General features: G+C 46.6%; 2 protein-coding genes across 5 annotated transcripts in view; both read left to right on the top strand.

Moving 5' to 3' along the window:
* Positions 1–18630, top strand: part of LOC142592574 (uncharacterized) — a 30194-nt gene continuing 11564 nt past the window's right edge. For 2 of the 4 annotated variants that reach the window (XM_075704102.1, XM_075704100.1), the window contains exons 1-3: positions 2–329; positions 419–651; positions 1197–1304. In XM_075704102.1, the coding sequence (XP_075560217.1) occupies positions 97–329; positions 419–651; positions 1197–1304 (574 nt within the window). In that variant the 5' untranslated portion in view covers positions 2–96. Of the gene's footprint in view, positions 330–418; positions 652–1196; positions 1305–16147; positions 17784–18630 lie in introns of those variants that run through there. The other 2 variants (XM_075704103.1, XM_075704101.1) reach the window with 2 other exon arrangements.
* On the top strand, positions 9703–10741 carry LOC142592577 (uncharacterized). Its single transcript, XM_075704107.1, has one exon. It carries the CDS (start codon positions 9940–9942, stop codon positions 10573–10575), a length of 636 nt encoding a protein of 211 aa, XP_075560222.1. The 5' UTR covers positions 9703–9939; the 3' UTR covers positions 10576–10741.

Genomic DNA, 18630 nt, shown 5'->3' with positions numbered 1-18630 from the left:
CCGCTCCGACCCAGGTGGCCAGATTACCGCGTCTACACCGACGACCAAATAAGCCGAGTCAAGACAAGCCAAAAAAACAAAACAAAGAACTACAAAATGGCTGTCCCTCCTGTCGTTCGCTCGCGTAGGCGATTTATGCCGAGCGATGATATTATTATATTACAAGAAGTGCTAAAACATAACCCGTTCGACGATCCCACGATGTGGGTGAAGATCAGCGAGAAACTTAGCGAACTCACGCAAGTGGTTCGCAATCTCCGCAGCGTGAGAGAACGGCTGGACCTCCTCCTGGCACAGTTCTTGCGGGACGACATAAAAAACAGGAAAAAGTAAGTGTTCCAGACGTTTATTACTCGTCGATATCCTAAGCTAACACGTTTCGGCCAAATTTTCTAAATGCGCCTGTTTGCTTTTCTAGATCAGGGACGGAGGAAGTTTATGAGGTAGTGCACAGGCTGCTACAGCAGGTAGCAGACCTGGCACGCGAGTACAGCTACCGACCACCAAGATCAGCGGTGCAGAGCCACCGCGGCACTAATAAGGGTAGGCCTGTCTGCGCTGCTGCGAGCGCCGCAGGTGCAAAGCAGCGCCAGCCCAGCACCCGCAAGACAGCTGCCATGGAGTGCTTCGCTGCCTCGTCTACTGATTGTGGTAGGAGACTTAATACTTCACTTTTTCTTTTATTCTTCTTTGGGGGGAGGGGGGGGGGGGGTTGACGTGCATGAGTTGAGATGTTAGCACTCAACTCGATTGCTAAATACAATGCTGCATGCTCTTGTGCCATACCATATGCATTGCTATCATTATTCATTTCACACCTAAGATTGGTCGCTATGTGGCTTCCTGAAAGCTTGCATTCAAGTATGCATACCATGTTCATTTTATTTAGCCGTGTAGCTGCAGTTTTGAATCATGAGAGCCAAGTAATTACTGTAATTACTGTAATCTAAATGCCTCAAGCCTGCAATTTTTATGGGACCGCGTTTTAAAATGTGTAAATTATGTAGAACCGTGCTGCTGCTTCCTCTTGAAAGTGCAGTTTTCTCCCACAAATTCTTTAGGCAAACATTTCACCACGCGCGCCTCCCTATGATTGAACTGTTGGGAACCAGTACAAGGAACCTGCCCTAAGTGTTAGCAAAGCTACTGGTTTTGTTTTAAATTTCATGAAATTTTGTGCTCTTTTCTATCTGTAGGGGAGAACAGCGACGTGCACGTATTCGTACCAGAGCCAGAAGAGGAGCCTGACGACCCAGGCAGGTGGGCCTCAAGTGGGTGGCCTGCATCGCCTGAGCCATGTTGTCGTATGTAAAAGTACCTTATTCTCAGTGCATATGATGAAAGCTCAGTAAAATAGTGCCGCTTGTACTCGATTCTTCAAGTAATCTATTACCTGTTGTCTTGAGGAAGACATTGTTAATGTGCTCATATAATAGGCGCCACTTCGTGGGTTACCGCAGAACTCGTTTACTCTATCAGTATCCTGGTGCTTTGAATTGTCAATTAATTCTTCCTCATCTTGTCTTCTGGTTAGCTCAGGCGATGGAGGAACTCTCCTGGAAAGGCATTAGTCCAAGATTGAATCCCAAGGCCAGGATGAATTTTCTTGGAACTGTGCAGCTTTCTTTAAAGAAAAAAAGGGAGGGGGGGGGGGGTTTCCTAGTCGCTGTAGGCTACTTTCAGATGGATAACACAACTCTTTCCTTTCATGAAACTTCCCCCACATTGCTGATTTCCACAGAACAGTGCATTTGCTCATACTGTGTTCAGAGTTCGTTGGATAGCAGCATTTCTTGAAGCTAGTCTGGATAATCTGGATACATTTGTAGTTTCGCCTTGCAAACTGCCATGAGCAAAGAGCAAAGAGGCTGTTCACTCATTTCATTACTACATAGTTGAAAGTGAGGACCACACTGATTACGTGGTGTGCCTGTTCGCGCCATAGTACGACACGTGTTAGCAACGGTGACAGGACAAGCGTAAGACACACACTGTTCACCTGCAGCGGTCTCATACGGCTGGTTAAATCCTGTATGGAGGCAAAAGCTGTAGTGCAATGTTCTTTGGGATTACTACAGCGAAATTTAGAACAAGGCTTTCCTTTACATCTATAAGCTATCAGGTTCCTTCTGAGAAAGAACATGGCATACCTTATGAAGCTGTAATTTTTCTAGTTCTATATGGCATGTGGACAAGCCGCATTGTGCACTGGCACGACGACGTCGACTCGCGATGTATGCAGGCATACTTCTGCTCGTCGACAGCGAATTCGTCAAACCATAAAGCCTTCAGCCATATGTCCCCGAGTTGCTTGCTTCGAGAAGCTACCGCGTTGCATTTTCCAATGTTGTTGATTAGGTCATTTCGTTACCCGTTTTCAGAGAGTAAAAAAAAAAAATGCGTCGCTGGCTTAACTGAACATGCATTTTTTCCCCCCCTTTAACTGAAGAGACCCCAAACAGGGCATGCTTCCTGGCGTCGCCTTTGCCCCTCTAGCCTGCTGCTCATGTGTAGTCTGCACGCTCTCGGCTATCCCCGCGGGAATGTCGAAGGAAGAGCAAAGGTGGTTTCGCTTAAATGAAAAGAAAAAGTACGCACAAAGGAAAGTGGGGGTGGGGGAACAGGATGGATGTGTATTTTACACTTCTGCTGAAAGCGTGCTCTTACCTGGGAAAACAGCTCCAGGTTTTGTAGGTTGAGCCACCTGTGCTCCGTGAGGTCCGCTAGGAGGTGTCCAAAGTAGTATTCAATGTGAGATAAAACTTTAGACACCACACTCGATATCACCGAACTGTGGCGGCTGAAGAACACTTCAAGATCACACAAGCGGTTCGGATAGGCGAGACGCCGCAGTGTCATGCACAGTGCCTCGCGGCCTGGAACTCGAACCCGTTGAGCGCTCTCTACCTCTTCTGGAATCAGGAGGCCGGTCAGAAGATCGTCCAGGTCCGATTTCTCGAACCTGAACGACCGGTAGAACAACGTGCTGTCCATGGCATCCAAATTAAGCAGGCCATGCTTCCGAAGATCGCGCCGTGGTTCCACTGGGAGCAAGTGCACATCTTCTAATTCGTCCCAGTGCAGAGATCGCAGCAGCAGTTCGTCGTGAAGCACGCTATACGGCATCGCTGATGAACGCAGACACAATTGTGCGCACAATTCAAAGGCAAATTACTGAGAGTGCTTGCTTATAGCCTGCGTAAGTCACAAAGGAGCGATCAGCGTCCAGACGTGGCTCAGGCTTGTCTTGGCAAGGCTTCATGTTGGCTACTTTGGCGCGTAGCAAACGCAAGACAAATGTTTGTTTATTGCTTCGTTCAAATAATAAAGCAAGCAAATTACTTACTTCATAAAGAAAAAAAAACACGACTTAGCATGGCTCATTGAGTGTCAGTTTTTGGCAGTAAATCTGAGCTAGGAACGTAGCTACGCGGGCGTTGGGGGCGTGCGGGCGTACGGAAAGCATGCTAAAACTCGATTGCTCGCTTTCATCCGGCAACCCGGTAAAACGGTAACCGGGAATCCGGTAATACGCCCACGGGGCGGCTTTCCGGACAAGCTAAACCTCTCTTATATTATAGGAGGCGTTGGCCGGAGCTGCAGTGCGCAAGCGAGCGCCATTTTGTTCTTGTGTTGACAGCGGAGCGGTACACGCGATGCATCGACGAGCTGTGAAATTTCGCTCCAAACATCCTTTCGGGAAGGCGGTGAAGCGTTCGCTCAGCGAGAACTTCAAAAAGGGCACCGCAACACCACGGGATACTCAAGACGTCGAACTTCAAGCGTCCGATGACGGCGTCGTCGAAGCCATGGTTGCCGTTGGTGGCTACTTTGCGCCAAATTGGCTACTTTTCGACCCCGTCTGGCGATGAAAATTTCACGTTGGCTCCTGGGCTACTTTCTGGCTACTTTGAACTTCTATTTTGGCGCATTCACTAGCCATTTTTTTGCAATTGGATATACAATAGCAAGCAAGAACAAAGAAGAACAATTATTTTTAAAGCTTTGCTCTCCTCATGGCTGTTCCGGTCGCCTTGACGCGCGCGCGCCATAGCGCGCGCGTCCTGTACGCATATATTCTCTCCGCCGGCGGTGCGCACATAGAGACCAACTAGCAGACGCGGGTGCGTAGACGCACGGACTCTGGGTGATGGGCGCACGTCGAAGCAAAGCCCGTGAGGACGTTGCGCGCCATCTGGAGAAAATAACGCTAATTCTAGCGCACGGCGAAGGAAAGGCCGCAAGGACGCTGCGCTCCATCTGGAGAAAATAACACTAATCTAGAGTACTTTCTCCGTTAGGGTCATGCATCCGAAACCATGCGTTTAGGTGCAGCCGTGTGCACGGCATGACACCAGAGAGGAACGAGCAGTACAGGTGAAATAACACTTGTGTACCCCAAGGCGACAAAGCTTCTGTTTTTGTGCCTTCGGCTTGCCGACACCGGCGTCTACCACGGGAAAAGACGCAAGAGCAAAGCGCACGTTTCGAGAAGAATGGAGAAAGGACAAGAAACTGAGCGGTAAGCAAAACGGAAACTATTCTTTAGGCGCTTAGTCGCATGCCGCTTAGTATCTAATATGCATATTACCATGCGTTACAGGATGGATTTCGTCACGTGACGGCGGAACGACTGCTCACTGCAAGTACTGCAATTGCAACATTCGACCCCACTACAGTGATCTGTTGAAGCACGCAGAAACCAAAAAGCACCGTGAGTGCGCAGTAATCCCAAGTTCGCAACAAAAACTGCCGCAGCTTCTAGCGTCTTCGAGTCGAACGTACTATGAAAAGGCTCGCCGAGAGTTAAGGATCGCCTTGTACACTGCAGTGCACACTTCCATAAATGCTGTCGACGAACTTGGTGAGATTCTGCATTCCGAATTCAATGATTTTGATCTGCACAGAACGAAATGCACGGCTATAATTACGAATGTTCTCTTCCCGTACTTCACGGAAAACATGGACAAACAACTGAACGGCTCCAGCTATTCTCTAATGGTGGATGAATCAACCGATGTATCCACGACAAAGCAACTTTGCATGGTTGTGCGGTTTCTGAGTTTAGAAGAAAACAGGATTGCAACCACCCTTCTTGATCTCGTAGAGCTGTCTGATGGAACGGCAGAAACGCTTCACGACACGGTATTGAAGACGTTGGACAAGCACGGCCTATCGATCAAGAACTGTCTCGGACTCTGCACCGATGGTGCAAATGCCATGTGCAGCAAACACAATTCTCTGTTCAGTCGTCTTAGTGAGGACAACAAAGACTTGATTCTGATCAAATGCTCTTGCCACAGCCTGGACCTTGTGGCATCCAAGTCGATGGAGGCGATTCCTTCTGCGGTTGAGCACTTAGTGCGAGAAACCTACAACTACTTTGCACACAGCAGCTGCCGGCAAGATGCTTATAAGAGACTGTATGCCAGTATGACAGTGGAAGATGAAAGTGCAAATCCACCGCCCAAGATTCTGTCGCTTTCGCAGACGAGATGGCTTGCTATTGCAGACTCTATAGAAAGAATTTTGGCGCAGTACCAGTCTCTCGAAGAGTTTTTTGAGAAAGCAGAAGATCGCAGCTACAACGTGCGCATTTTACGAGAGATGTATCGAGACAGAAAAAATTATGTTTACCTCGTGTTTCTTGCCTCAGTTCTCCGTAACGTTAGGCGAGTGAACAAAATGTTCCAAACAAACACAACTGACCCACTGGTTGTCTTCCAAGAGCTAGAAAATTTGTATTTGGAAATTCTTAGGCGGATTTTGAATCCATCAGTTTTGAGGCACAACACAACGGCAAGTCTGCTGTCGCTAGACCTGGCAAAAATGAAGTCGATTTTCCTGCAACCAGAGGTAGTGGACCTAGGTGACGTCTTCAGAGAGAAGATTTCACTAGTCCCTATTGAAGACCAACGGGCCGTGAGGGAGCGCTGTTTCCAATTCTTGAGGCAAATGGCGATGGGACTGCAGCAGCGACTTCCAAATGCCTCCTCTGCACTTCGAAGACTGTGTGCCATAAATCCCGATGGCATAGAAAGTGCTAAGAGCCGTGAATGCATAATGAAGCTACCGCTGCATTTTTTTGGATGTTCCTCAATCGAACTGGAGTCTGAAATACGCCAGCTGCAGAGTGTTAGCGGTGCACTTGATCGCGCATCATGTTTGACTTTCTGGCACGCAGCGGCATCGTACAAGGACCCTTGCATCGTACAAGGACCCTTGCGGCGAATGCCCTTTTCAACACCTGGCGCAAGGAGCACTGAAAATTTTGACCCTTCCAATTTCTAACGCTGATGCAGAGCGCGTGTTCTCTTGCGTGAACTTGACGAAAACAGAGATCCATAACAAAATGAAGCTGGACTTGCTCATGGCGATTCTGCGAATCAAATTTGGGCTACGACTTCAAGAAAAAACAGCATCATCGTTTGACGTTCCTGCTGAGTTGTTGAATAGAATGTGCCAAAATTACTCCGGCATGAACACTATCTACTCTAGATAAACTACGCGGACTGAACTTTTATTTATTTGCAACGTACCTGATGCTTGAAGGCCAAGCAAGAGAACCAAATTTCCTTGCTCTTTATTTACTCTGTGTTCTTGTGTTGATTCAAAATGATATTATTTATTGTTCATTAATAAAAGTTGCTTATAATAATGGTACTTTTCTACTTGGCTACAAATTTGGCGCCAAGACCAGGTGGCGTGGCTACTTTTGGCTACTTTTAGCCTCAGTTCTGGCTCTTTTTGAAAAATTCCCAACGGCAACCCTGGTCAATGCCTCCTTTACTAGATGCCTGCCGCGTCGCTAGTCTTCCTATTGGAGCGGAGGTTCCCGTAGTTCAGGGTAGTCGCGGAGAGACGGCGCTCGCAGCCGACCCACTTCCTGTTGCGGAGGAAGTGACGATTACTAGGCTGGCGCGCGCTCGACCAATGGCTTGACGAGAGACTGTGGGTCCTGTGCCTCCGGGATCGCATCAGACGCCGCTAAAATCTCGGAGGCATGGCTACGTGATTTAGGTTTGCAGCGGCCACCGCAGCTAGCGCTCGCAGCCGACCCGGGTTAACCCGGGTGGGGAAGAGTAAAGAGGAAAGCGGCAGCAACCAGCTTCTCGACTCACCCGGCAGGCATCTAGTAAAGGAGGCATTGCCCTGGTCGAAGCCACCACGGTAGCAGTGATGCCACGGCTGCTGATTTATCAGTAGATCTACTGATTTTTAAAATTTTCTGCTGATTCAGTGATAAAGCGCTTGAATCTACTGATTTTCTTGCTTTTCTACTGAAACGAAAGCAAAAGCTGCTACTTTTCAATAAAGAGTTTATATTAATGTGATGCAACCTAGCGAGCAAAAAAAAAGAACGCGGCTAGCTTTGAGGTTAACATACATTCTTGCGTTTCCATACTCTCAAATGTGGCGCTACCTCTGTCTTTGAGCAAAGTGGGGAACAGGTGAAGCGGTGAATTTGTGAAAGTGGTTTCACTATACCGTACTCCACAACTATGAAACCAGAACAATGAAATCAAAACTATCGAACCAGAACCAATGACTCTTTTCATGCGGCGCTTCGAGCGCCTACTCTGTTCTACAAGAGAATAGGACCTTACTTACTAGTTCTGAATAGTGCGGTCAAGTTGTCGGTTGCTGCGTGTGTACTGCAGTACATACCGCATGTGGCAGATCACGTCACCCATTGCTTTGCATCAAGTTCAGCGTGCGCACTTCATTACAAGCTCACCAGGTAAGTCATATCTGTATGTCTTCTCGATATATTAGTACTAACAATTTAGTTATTCACCCGTCGTGGTTATAAGTGGCTTTGGCGTTGCGCTGAAAAGTGCGTGATTTCGAAACCATATCCCAGCAGCGGCGGCCGCATTTCGATGGGGGCGAAATACAAAAATGCTTGTGTACCGTGCATTTGGTGCACGTTAAAGGACCACAGGTGGTTGAAATTAACCTGCGGTCCCCCACTATGGCATGCCTTATAATCATATTGTGGTTTGGACATGCAAAACTTCAGGAATGTTACTGTAGTGCTTTATTCCCTGTTATCATCGGCGCCAGATTTTGGGCCGACGCGAAAAGCAAAACGGCACGCATTATAAGCGTCGACCAGCTGCATAGGACTGGTACTGCTTGCGCATTGCTGATGAATGACGGGCTGCGCTTTCAGTTATCACGCTTCAACCGTAAAGAAAGCATATGTATTTGAGAATAAGAAATTATGTTGCTCACTCGGCCGACATTGTTTTAGCTTCTATGAAGTGTGGTGACGCCAGTAGACATAGTGGAATGGCGCAGCCGGTGAATGAATTCGACGATCGCGCTTGCTGGGCCGCCGAGCTCTCTTCACTTTTTCTTCCTAGTACAAGTTAAATTGCTTACAGTTCATTGTTCAACTTCGTCAGCGTGTCTAACTGCCTTCACACAATCATAAATACGCGACTCCGCGTGGTGACATTGCTTGTGGCTGTAGGCAGTCATGCTTATGTCATTTAGTTGCCCCTCATTAAGTGCATTAATTGGTACTTGCATTACAGGTGTATTGGAAGCTTCAGCATAATGACAAGTTGCAGTGACACTGGTTCAGAGTCTTCAGACCGACAGAAGAGCAGTCCAAAACCGAAAAAAAGAAAATACCAGCAAAAGTACAAGCAAGCTTGGGAGCATGAGAAAGCGTTTCAAAGTTGGCTGCAACGAAGCAAGAAGGGCAACCGTTATGCGTACTGCAAGACATGCGATATGAATCTAATTGCCGGCAAGAAACTGTTGGAACGGCACATGAAATCTGCGAAACATGAAGAAAATACAAGAAAGCTTATGTCCCAGCCAACGCTCATGCAAGCAATGCGTAGCATTGCTATCTCTTCACAGGTTTAAGAAGCTGAAGTAAGAGTGGCTATGTTTGTCGCCGAGCACAACCTGCCCTTTACGGTCATGGACCATCTGCCAAAGCTCGTGAAAAAAATTTGCCCGGACTCGGATATTGCAAAGCAGATTGCCTGCAGCAGAACAAAAACATCAGTGATAACGAAGGTTGTGACAGGCGAGGAGAGCAAATCGCGGCTGTGGAGGCTACTTCGAGAAAAGAAATTTTCAGTCATGGTTGACGAGTCAACGGACGTCAGCTGCCACAAGCACTTGTGTATTGTTACAAGGGTTTTCGACAAAGATAAAGTGACTGATGCCTTCTTTGATCTCATCCCTGTGACGGATGTGAGTGCCAATGGCCTTTATAGTGCCCTTACTGGTACTTTTCAGCGAGCGGGTGTCCCTTATAAAGACAATCTAGTTGGCTTTGCTGCAGACGGCGCAAGTGTCATGATGGGTAGTAAACATTCTGTGATGGTACTGCTGAAGAAGGAGATTCCCGGCTTGTTCATTCTTAAGTGCACGTGTCATTCATTTCACTTGTGTGCATCGTACGCTTGCTCGAAACTTCCACGTGTTGTTGAAGATGTCGTGCGGGACGTCTACAGTTACTTCAACTCAAGTCCTAAAAGAGAGGGCACGTTGAAGAAATTTCAGGCTCTTCTTGAACTGAAGCCGCATAAGCTTCTTCATCCAAGTCAAAAAAGGTGGCTCTCATTGCTTGCTGCAGTCGACCGCTTTCTAGAGCAGTATGATGCCCTAGAGGCATATTTTCCATCTGCGGTTTCTACAGACAGGCTTTTGGCATCGGAAACAATCTACCAGAGACTGCAAGATCCTCTGAACAAGTTGTTTTTGATGTTCCTCAGCTTCGTTCTGCCTCTCTTTAACAATTTGAACAAGCAAATGCAAAGTGATGCTCCACAGTTGCACAAGCTCTTGAGAAGTGCAGAAGCCTGCGTGAGGACAATTATGGATTGTTATCTCAAGCGATCCTGCACACAGGGAGTTGAGGTGGCAAAAGTTGAATTCAAGAACCCCAAATGTTTTGTGTCTTTGGAAGACATGTACGTCGGCGGTCAAGCAACTGCATTATTGTCATCCAGAGAATGTTCAGTTACCACTGAGCAACGTCAGTTCTTCCGCTTAAGGTGCCTTGATTTTTACATTGAGAGTGTCGACCAAGTTCTGAAGCGTATCCCCTTTCAAGAGCCGGTTTTAAAACATCTCGAACTCCTAGATCCTACTGTGTCCATGACGGGGAAGGCAGCGTCTCTTGCACCACTGGCACAAGCCTTTCCGAATTTAGTCTCCGGCAAAGCCTTGCAGTCTTTGGATACCGAATGGCGATATTTAAGAAACGCTGATATCCCGACAAGCGAAGATACCTCGTTGCACGAGTTCTGGGCAGTCGTGTTTACTCAAAAACATTGTGATGGAAGCGCCGCTTTTCCTGCATTGACCGAGTTTGTGACAGCTATACTGTGCTTGCCACATTCTAGTGCAGCAGTTGAGCGGGTATTTTCTGCGGTAAACAACCTGAAGACAAAACTGCGGAACAAGCTTAGTACGGAGACTATCTGTGGCCTTCTTCACACGAAACGCCTATTGACGTCTTCAGCATGTTACAGCTTCAACATCGACAGGCCACTGATAAGGAGAATGGACGACTGGCACAAGGATAATCATGAGTGCATTTAATGCGCCTTTGCTGGCACAGCCGCTTGTGGAATTTCACAGCATATCTAGTCATATACATGGCCATTTTGAAGTTGCCTGTTCACGCGCAATAAAGTTTATTTCTGTAAGCTATAAAGGGCTCATGTTTTCTTATTTCTGGATCGTCACGATCACCCTATTTTTATGTCCTCTGCTGCACGGAGGCCTCTCCCAGCGATCTCCAATTACCCATCTGGAAGGTACTATAAAGCTTTCAGGTACTAACTGCCATCTGACGCCTTTGAATAGGACATCGGAGGGCTTCACTGTTATTAAATTCGTGCTTGACAATGGCTCTCTGGATCCCCGGGTTTTTCAAAAGTATCGCCAAGAATCTCGGGGTCAATTTTTGTACCCCCCCCCCCCCCCCATTTCTTAGAAGCTACAATACTACAACAGAGTACTAATGTAAGTGGTGAATTCGTGGGCTCATAAACTGAGTGTAAAACTGAAACAAAAATCTACTGATTTCTACTGATTTTTCGTGAAAAAATCTACTACTATTTTTTTATGTGTCGTGGCAACACTGCACGGTAGGCCTAACTTGTCCGACGTCCGAAAGCGGCACCGGCGGCAACGACAGGAGCCGGGTACGCCACGACACGACCTTTCTGCAGCCCTCGGAAGCAGAAGAGCAGCGAAGAAAAGCGGCAGACAAAACGGAGAAACTTGGATCGACTGCAGCAACAGAGCGAAAAAAAAGAACTTCTCGCTGACAGCGCCGACGTCCAACCACTCGGCGGAACTCCATTCACCATTCTGTGCTTGGATGCGGTGAACGCTTTACAAGAGTCCGCGAAATGCAAAACGTGCAGTGGTGGCGTCAAAGTAGTGAGAGACGAACGGGAATATGGACTTGCGGTGAAGTTGCACCTTGTGTGCGATAATTGCGATAAGACGTCGTCGGCATGGAGCTCGCCGCGCGTCGACGGCACTCAGAAAGTGAATCCGTTTATTGTGAATGTCCTCGCCGCGCGTGCCATGCAGGCCACTGGCAATCGCCAAACGGCTTTGAACGACGTGTTCGCGGCAATGAATGTGAGCCATCGAGGCCTGCACACAAAAACGTGGCAGGCATATGTGAAAGCGCATGCTCGAAAAAGACCTGCGCAGAAGCCGAGCATCAGTATGCAAGCGTGCATGTAGAGAAAATATGCAGCAGGCCTTGAAAAATCGCCACGTTGGTGAAAAAAAACAGATTGATTACATGCCTGGGGCTTATTAACCCTTTGTAGATGTAAACATGTAATTATTTTTTGCTTGTACTTGATAAACTTAGTTTTGTTTGTTTTTTGCCTTTTTCTCAAAACTTTGTTTTGTGTCTGGTTGCAAGTTTGCCCAAGAGATATCTCAGCACCTAGAGCAGCTAGAACTATAATTCTTTTTGCAATGTGAAGCTGAAACTATAAAGGATGCAGCGCTGGAAGCAGATTTTTTATTTTTATCTCTAGGAATTTTCTTTCTGCATTGTTTTTCTTGTCCAGTCGCCATGTTGGGAGCACAAAGTTCAGTGGGCTGCTAAATCTCTAATGTTAGCCCAATTTGAAAACTGCTTTCAGCGTTGCACTCTTAAACATTGTAGTATCTACCCATATGTTAAAATTTGAATTTCTGATGAGTAATTTTTTTTTATTGTTTGGGCAGACAATAGCAATAATTTTCTAATATCTCAGGAACTAATTGATCTACAAGAAAAACAGTTGCATATTTGAAATCAGCAGAAAAAACTTAATATATGTGCCTAGTTTCATTATATTTGGACTGTCAGTAAAGAAAATAGGTCTCTGACCAGTGTCCCCCCTTAACCCTTTGTGGGACAGTGGGACACATACGTCCCACATAGTGCTCCACTCTAAAGGGCTCGTACGAAGCAGAAGGAAACCGGAATCATTCTTGTGATGTGCTACCACCTATTGAGAGGTTTCAGTACTTCTTTTAAATATAGTTTCAGCAGCCTCCACTAGATGAGGCAGTGAGTCCAGAACTTGAAACTTCGTTCTTTTTTTCTGATGCATTGGAAGTTTTCGACTATATGCGATCCGGCAGAAAAGAAAATCAACATGCCTGGTAAGTAATTCCTTTTTTCTGCATTCAGAGAAACAACCCTGGATTAAAATCAGCTCTTGTTTCTGAGATTTGAGCTTACATATAATGAGATAAATGCAAATTTTCAATACCATGCTGAAAAAAGTTGCACATTTTGCTAAGCCTAATGGCAGAATTTTGAGCGGTAATTTTCGAATTATTTGATCTAGAACTTGTCGTTGCTTTCTAATGCAGGCAAGCGATTTCTATCACAAGAAGAAGCTCTCGAGCTCTATTTTAGCATATCGGACGATCCGGACTCCAATGATTCGGATGGGGAAAGCACAGACGAGAATGTCATTCCCGAGCTTGCGCCTCATTGTACAGATGAGGATGCCAGTGCAGATGAAATGGCTGCGTCAACGAGCAGACAGGCAAAACGCAAGGCAACCTATACAAAAAAGAAAACAAAGAGGCGGAAAAGATCGCTAGACCTGTGCGACAACATCGTGGAAAATGAGGAAGAAACGCCGGGCACATGGGGTTGTGACGAGCCAGACCATGTTCTGCAAGTCCCAAAAACATGGGATCCTGAGATGTCACAAAAGTTGCCATCCAAACCGATTGAAGCTTTTTCACTCTACTTCGACGACGAAGTAATGCAGCTCCTTGTAGAGGAAACAAACCGCTTTGCAGAACAGAAAAACCGGCGAAAATGGAAAACGATCACGTTAGATGAGCTTCGGGCTTTCTTCGGCATTCTGATTCTCATGAGTGTAAACCCGAGACATCAGCTGTACCTTTACTGGAGCAGCGATAACTTTTTCAATGCACCAGAAATCTCAAAAGTCATGTCGTTCAAGCGATTCCAATCCATCATGAATTGCCTGCATTTGAGTGACAACACGAAAGAAAAAAAAAGAGGCGAAGATGGATATGACCGGCTGGCAAGAGTACGCCCTCTCATCGATGCTCTGAACAAACGTTTTCAGAAAGAGTACACGCCATCGGCTCATCAAGCTATAGATGAGAGTATGATCCTATTCAAAGGAAGATCGTCTCTGAAGCAATACATGCCAATGAAGCCCATCAAACGCGGCTACAAGGTGTGGTGCCGGGCCGATTCAGAAACCGGCTACCTGATTGCGTTTCAGGTGTATGAAGGAAAAAATGCGAAGCGTCCTGCCAACCAAGCACTTGGAGAGTACGTCGTATTGTCTCTGGTAGAAGGCGTTGAGCCTGGCACGCAACTCTACTTTGACAATTTCTTCACTTCCACTCGCCTCATGGAGGACCTTGCACAGAAAGGAATTCTTGCTGTTGGTACAGTCCGGACAAACAGGAAGGATCTGCCTGATGAATTGAAAATGGACAACAAACTCCAGAAAGGAGAATATATCTGGCGATCAAAAGGAAGCATTGTTGCATATCAGTGGCGTGACACAAAAAATGTGCATGCTTTATCGAATTTTCACCACCCAAAGGACACAGAAGAAGTTGTCCGCAAGCTTGCAAATGGGTCTTCGGTTTCCGTCCAGTGTCCAAAGGCTATATCCGACTACAACACTTGGATGGGAGGAGTCGACAAATTCGACCAAAAGCGCAATGCATACCGAGCTGACAGGAGGTCCAAAAAGTCCTGGTACAGAATATTTTATTTCTTGCTCGATGCAGCCATCGTCAACGCGTTCATTCAAGTAAATGCTGTGAATCCAATGACCTACTTATGGTTTCGATTGGTTCTTGGACGGGAACTCATCAATGGCCAGACATTCAGAACCACCGGCAGCAGGAAGCCGTTCAGAATGAACAAGGAGGGTAGAAAAAATGGCCACAAAATGGTTGGCGTATCGGATGAAGTTCGGTTCATGGGAAGAGAGCACAACCCTGTGAAAGTGGAAAATAGGCGCAGATGCCGTTGGTGTTCCACGAGGGGGAAAGAAGTGCGAACAAGTTTCTTGTGCAAGGCATGCTCAGTCCCGCTTTGTGTGACCTGTTTTGGACCATTCCATGAAGTGGTTAGTCAGAACTAACCTAGTGTGGCACCCGTGTAGGTCAATGGGATAAATACGTCCCACATTTCATTTTCCCATTTAGTGTCAATGGGACAAATGCGTCCCACATTTTTTTCTTTAACTATACATAATAAAACTGTGAAATTTGTTTAGAATCATTTCTGTACACCTCATTTTCAAGTGTAATAAAAAATTTTTTATAATTCTTGCAAAAAATATATGTTGTCCCACAAAGGGTTAAGTTGTGGTAGCCTGGTGATAAGCTGCATTCGCATATTTATATCATCTGAAGTGTCATTTCATAGTAAGTACAAGAATGCTTAATTTATTTAATTGAATACCTGCCAGGTTCTCAGAGAAGACATCAGGGAGATCTCACGGGGGGGGCTCGGGGTCACAATATTTCATACGCATTTTCCATGACTGAATTTATTTAGTTGCAACGGAGCAGGAATTGTATAGTTTTTGTTTAAAAAAAACCAACAACCTACACAACTGGTCACTATCACTAAATCTTCGATGTGGCTGATGCCGGCCTATTCATGAAGTCCTTGGAGTACCGTCGTGCGTAACAATGTTCGCCGCTGTGACACTTTGTCAAAGAAATGTGTCTGAGGGTTGTATCAGACATAGATGCTCGGAACTGGGTACGATTTTCTTTTAGTGCTGAACTGCCTCTCGCATTCAGCGTTGCTGTGCGGTATAGAAAGGATTCTGAGCATCACCGCCGAGATACGCCCAAATTTCAAAAGCCCATCTGCGCCTCTGAGCTAGGAGATGGCGTTCCACTGGGCATCAGCCCGTTCCTCTTGCAGCACATCTGGAGGAATGACAAAAGCCTGCAACTTGACAAATTCCATTTCCAGAAAGTTAAGAGCTTCATCCTTAGGCTCTTGCGGCTACAGCGGTAAACAGGCCGGAAATCTATCCACAAAGAAGGGGACGTTACGAAATGAGATGGTGTCAATGGATTTGACATCTGCAACTCATGCATAAATCAGTGCACTGTGAGCCAAAGGCAATTTGAGCCAAATGTAATCACAGGCAGTAACCATGTATTTTCGAAGAGCCTCAAAAAATTGTTCTTGTTCACTTGGCTCGAGTTTTTCAACAATGTGTTTAGCTTCTCGTCCGACCCCAATGTCTCGATCATCCTTGTTCGCATCTCGGCTCTGGTAGTCAATCATAAGCAGGTCCTTGTGCTCCTTTAGCAGGCCTGGCCTCGCAAACCTTGAAAGGAGGTCCTCGAGAAGCCCAAAAAGCAACGATTGCAGCAAGTGTATGTGAGGAGCTTGGGCTTCCAGGCGGCAGTTCAATGTATCAAAGGCAGGGATAATGGTCTTTAAAAGAAGACAGCAAGCTTTGTTGAGATCAGAGCTCAGGAACACAAACAGCCGTTCCTCACGCCTTATGCATGGTGCCCCCCGAGTCTTGTCTTCCACATCAGCACCCTTAGCCTTTATCACTGTCACTGGTGTACTCTCTGCTGAAGTTTTTATCTTCTGTTTGCACAGGATGGGCTCCGGTTGTGCAGTTACCGCTGATCCCACTGGTGTCTTCGGAAGCTGATAGTAAGACAAACTACGGGCTTGTGGCTTCTTTCTTCACCTCATGAAGGAAGATGCTCAACAGAGGTGCCCACTAGTCTAGTAGCCTTTGAAGGTATTTCCCAAGCGACAGCCATTGAGTTGGCGCGTGCTTCAGCATTTCCCGGAACTCAACATCGTGCATTTCATGAAGCTGTGTAAGGGTAAATTTTCTTTTTGCACTCTTTTCCAAATAAAAAAAAAATATCCACGAAGACTTTGTCCACCTTCGACGGGAGACAAGAGACGCCGCTTTTTCAGCGGCAATGTTGATCAAATGGCACGGACAACCAATTTTTATAACATTTTCATGGGCCTCCGTCAGCACTGCTGCTACGCCATTTTTTTCCACCAACATCACATTGGCGTGGTCGGAACCAAAAGCTATGCAAGTGGATAAAGGTATGTTCGATGAAGTGAGTAATCAATCTGGCAATGTTGGGCCCAGTTGAATGGCCCTCCAGGGTGCTCAGCGCAAGCAGTTTGCTCTCGATCAAGCCTGATTCTTTTATGAAATAGGTGAGCACGATCAGGTACAGCTGTACTTGGCTATCATTACTGCCATCTATGGCAACTGCGAACATTTTTTTTCAGGGCGCTCACCGTGCTTTGCTGTGCGTGGCGAGCCATCTCACCGACAATTGCTGTAGTCTTAGTCCTAGAACATGCGTAGCGCTTCGCAACAGCACACTTCGGGAACGTTTTTCGCAGCAGAGGTCCCACGTGTTCAGAGGCGCTCAGCGGGATGTTGTGCTCCAGCAAGAAATCCGTGAACAGGCATTCCGCATGAATGACGTCATTGTCGTCTCGTCTCCCGAAAAATTGGAGATGTTGCTGGTTCTCTTGGCACTGAAGGCTGCTGGTGTGCTTCTTCAATGAAACGTGCATAGCCAAGTCGGTGCTACCGCCATGCGAGATGCTGATGTCGCAATTGCAAACAGTGCCAAATGCATGATGTTCACCTTTCCGCGACGCCACAATACAGCCAAACTCTGCGGTATATTGCCTTAAAAAGACTTGAAGGTATTTCTTGCGCTCTTTACTCAGCGCCATTGCCAACAACTACATAAAGGACGCAGTACACTGTGCACCGGAGCGCCGAAGCCAACAAAGAATGTAAGAAAACTTCCCATGAATGTGTGGAGGTGGCCTAGTGCTGCCTACAGGAAAAACCGGCACAAGAAAGTGGAGAGAAACTACAGGGAGAATCAGACCCTAGTGCCACACTTGTGATACCCTGGACCATAGAGTTTATCACTGCATTACCTAGAGGGAAATCTGGCGCTGCTGTGCTGTGCTGTGCTATGCATGGGAATGCCGGTATATTGTGACTTCGGATTGGCATTCTTCTCGGAGAGCCAGGCAAGCGAAAGTGTCTGCGTTCACCTGGTCGACGTAACGCAGGCGTTAGGTTCACCCAAACGACACATCTGGGAGGTCGCATTTGTTCTTTGTTTTTCGCGTCTATGATGTCACATCAGTCTTTGGTTTTAGCAGCAGAATGGCAAGCTCAAAGAGGAGCTACGCTCGAACAGCTGCATAAAGATGTGGATCATTTATTTTTTGGGGCTTGTGTTAGCGTAGAGCATAAGCTATCGTAAGTACTTCACTTTTCCATTTGATGTGCATCTGCTACGCAAACCTACGCTTTCGGCTGCCTGATACTTCATTTACAGGTTCCTTGCCAACTTATTTTCCTTGTGACGCATCCCACGGACCGCCGAACCGGCCAGCCAGTGCTACAGTGTACTAGTGCCGAGAATGCATATTAGATGGAACTGTTTATCTTAGGTTCCTTCAGACTTCTTAAGAGCCTTTTTCAGAGTGCACTTAAACGTAACATTACCTGACTACGGTGCTTCTACACGGCAGAATGTGTAAATGGCAGATGACCCAAGTGCAGCATGTGTGCGTGCTTGTTTAGAGAAAATAAAGAGTATTCATCATTTATCTCCCAATGGAAGCGCACATTCCTGACGCATGGTTCAGGTCTGCTGTCCACTGATTAAGGGCGGTAGTGAATGAAGTCGCTAAATGAGTGCTCTACGGCATCATTGCACGAGCGGGAAACAGCGTTTGTTTTACAGCCAAAGTAATATCGCTGCGCTGTCAACAGCCATTCTCTGGTAACCTTTCTCCGCAGCGTAACACTCGAGTGCTCTGTGCAGATGTGACGGAGGTTGTGTGTGGGGTCGGTATGTGTGATTTTCTAGAAAGAAAAAGCTTCATTACAAAGTGCATGATCAGGCTGCGTGGTCGTCCTTCTACTAGAGCGGGACAATCAATAAACGATACAAGCATGGACATACACATGCTGTTGCCAAATAAACCTTAAGGTGGATCGATTTAATGCTGGTGATTTAATCATGGATGAAAGACTGCGATGTTCTCTGTATGTGCTTGCTTGAAAG

The sequence above is a fragment of the Dermacentor variabilis genome, chromosome 9, assembly GCF_050947875.1.
Source record: "Dermacentor variabilis isolate Ectoservices chromosome 9, ASM5094787v1, whole genome shotgun sequence".
NCBI classification, from domain to species: Eukaryota; Metazoa; Arthropoda; class Arachnida; order Ixodida; family Ixodidae; genus Dermacentor; species Dermacentor variabilis.
The sequence above is the reverse complement of the archived record's forward strand: the minus strand, read 5'-3'. Positions and strand labels throughout refer to the sequence as shown.

Bases quoted from the DNA above. Each gene is read 5' to 3' on its own strand.
- LOC142592577 (XM_075704107.1), top strand. From the start codon at position 9,940: ATGTACGTCGGCGGTCAAGCAACTGCATTATTGTCATCCAGAGAATGT.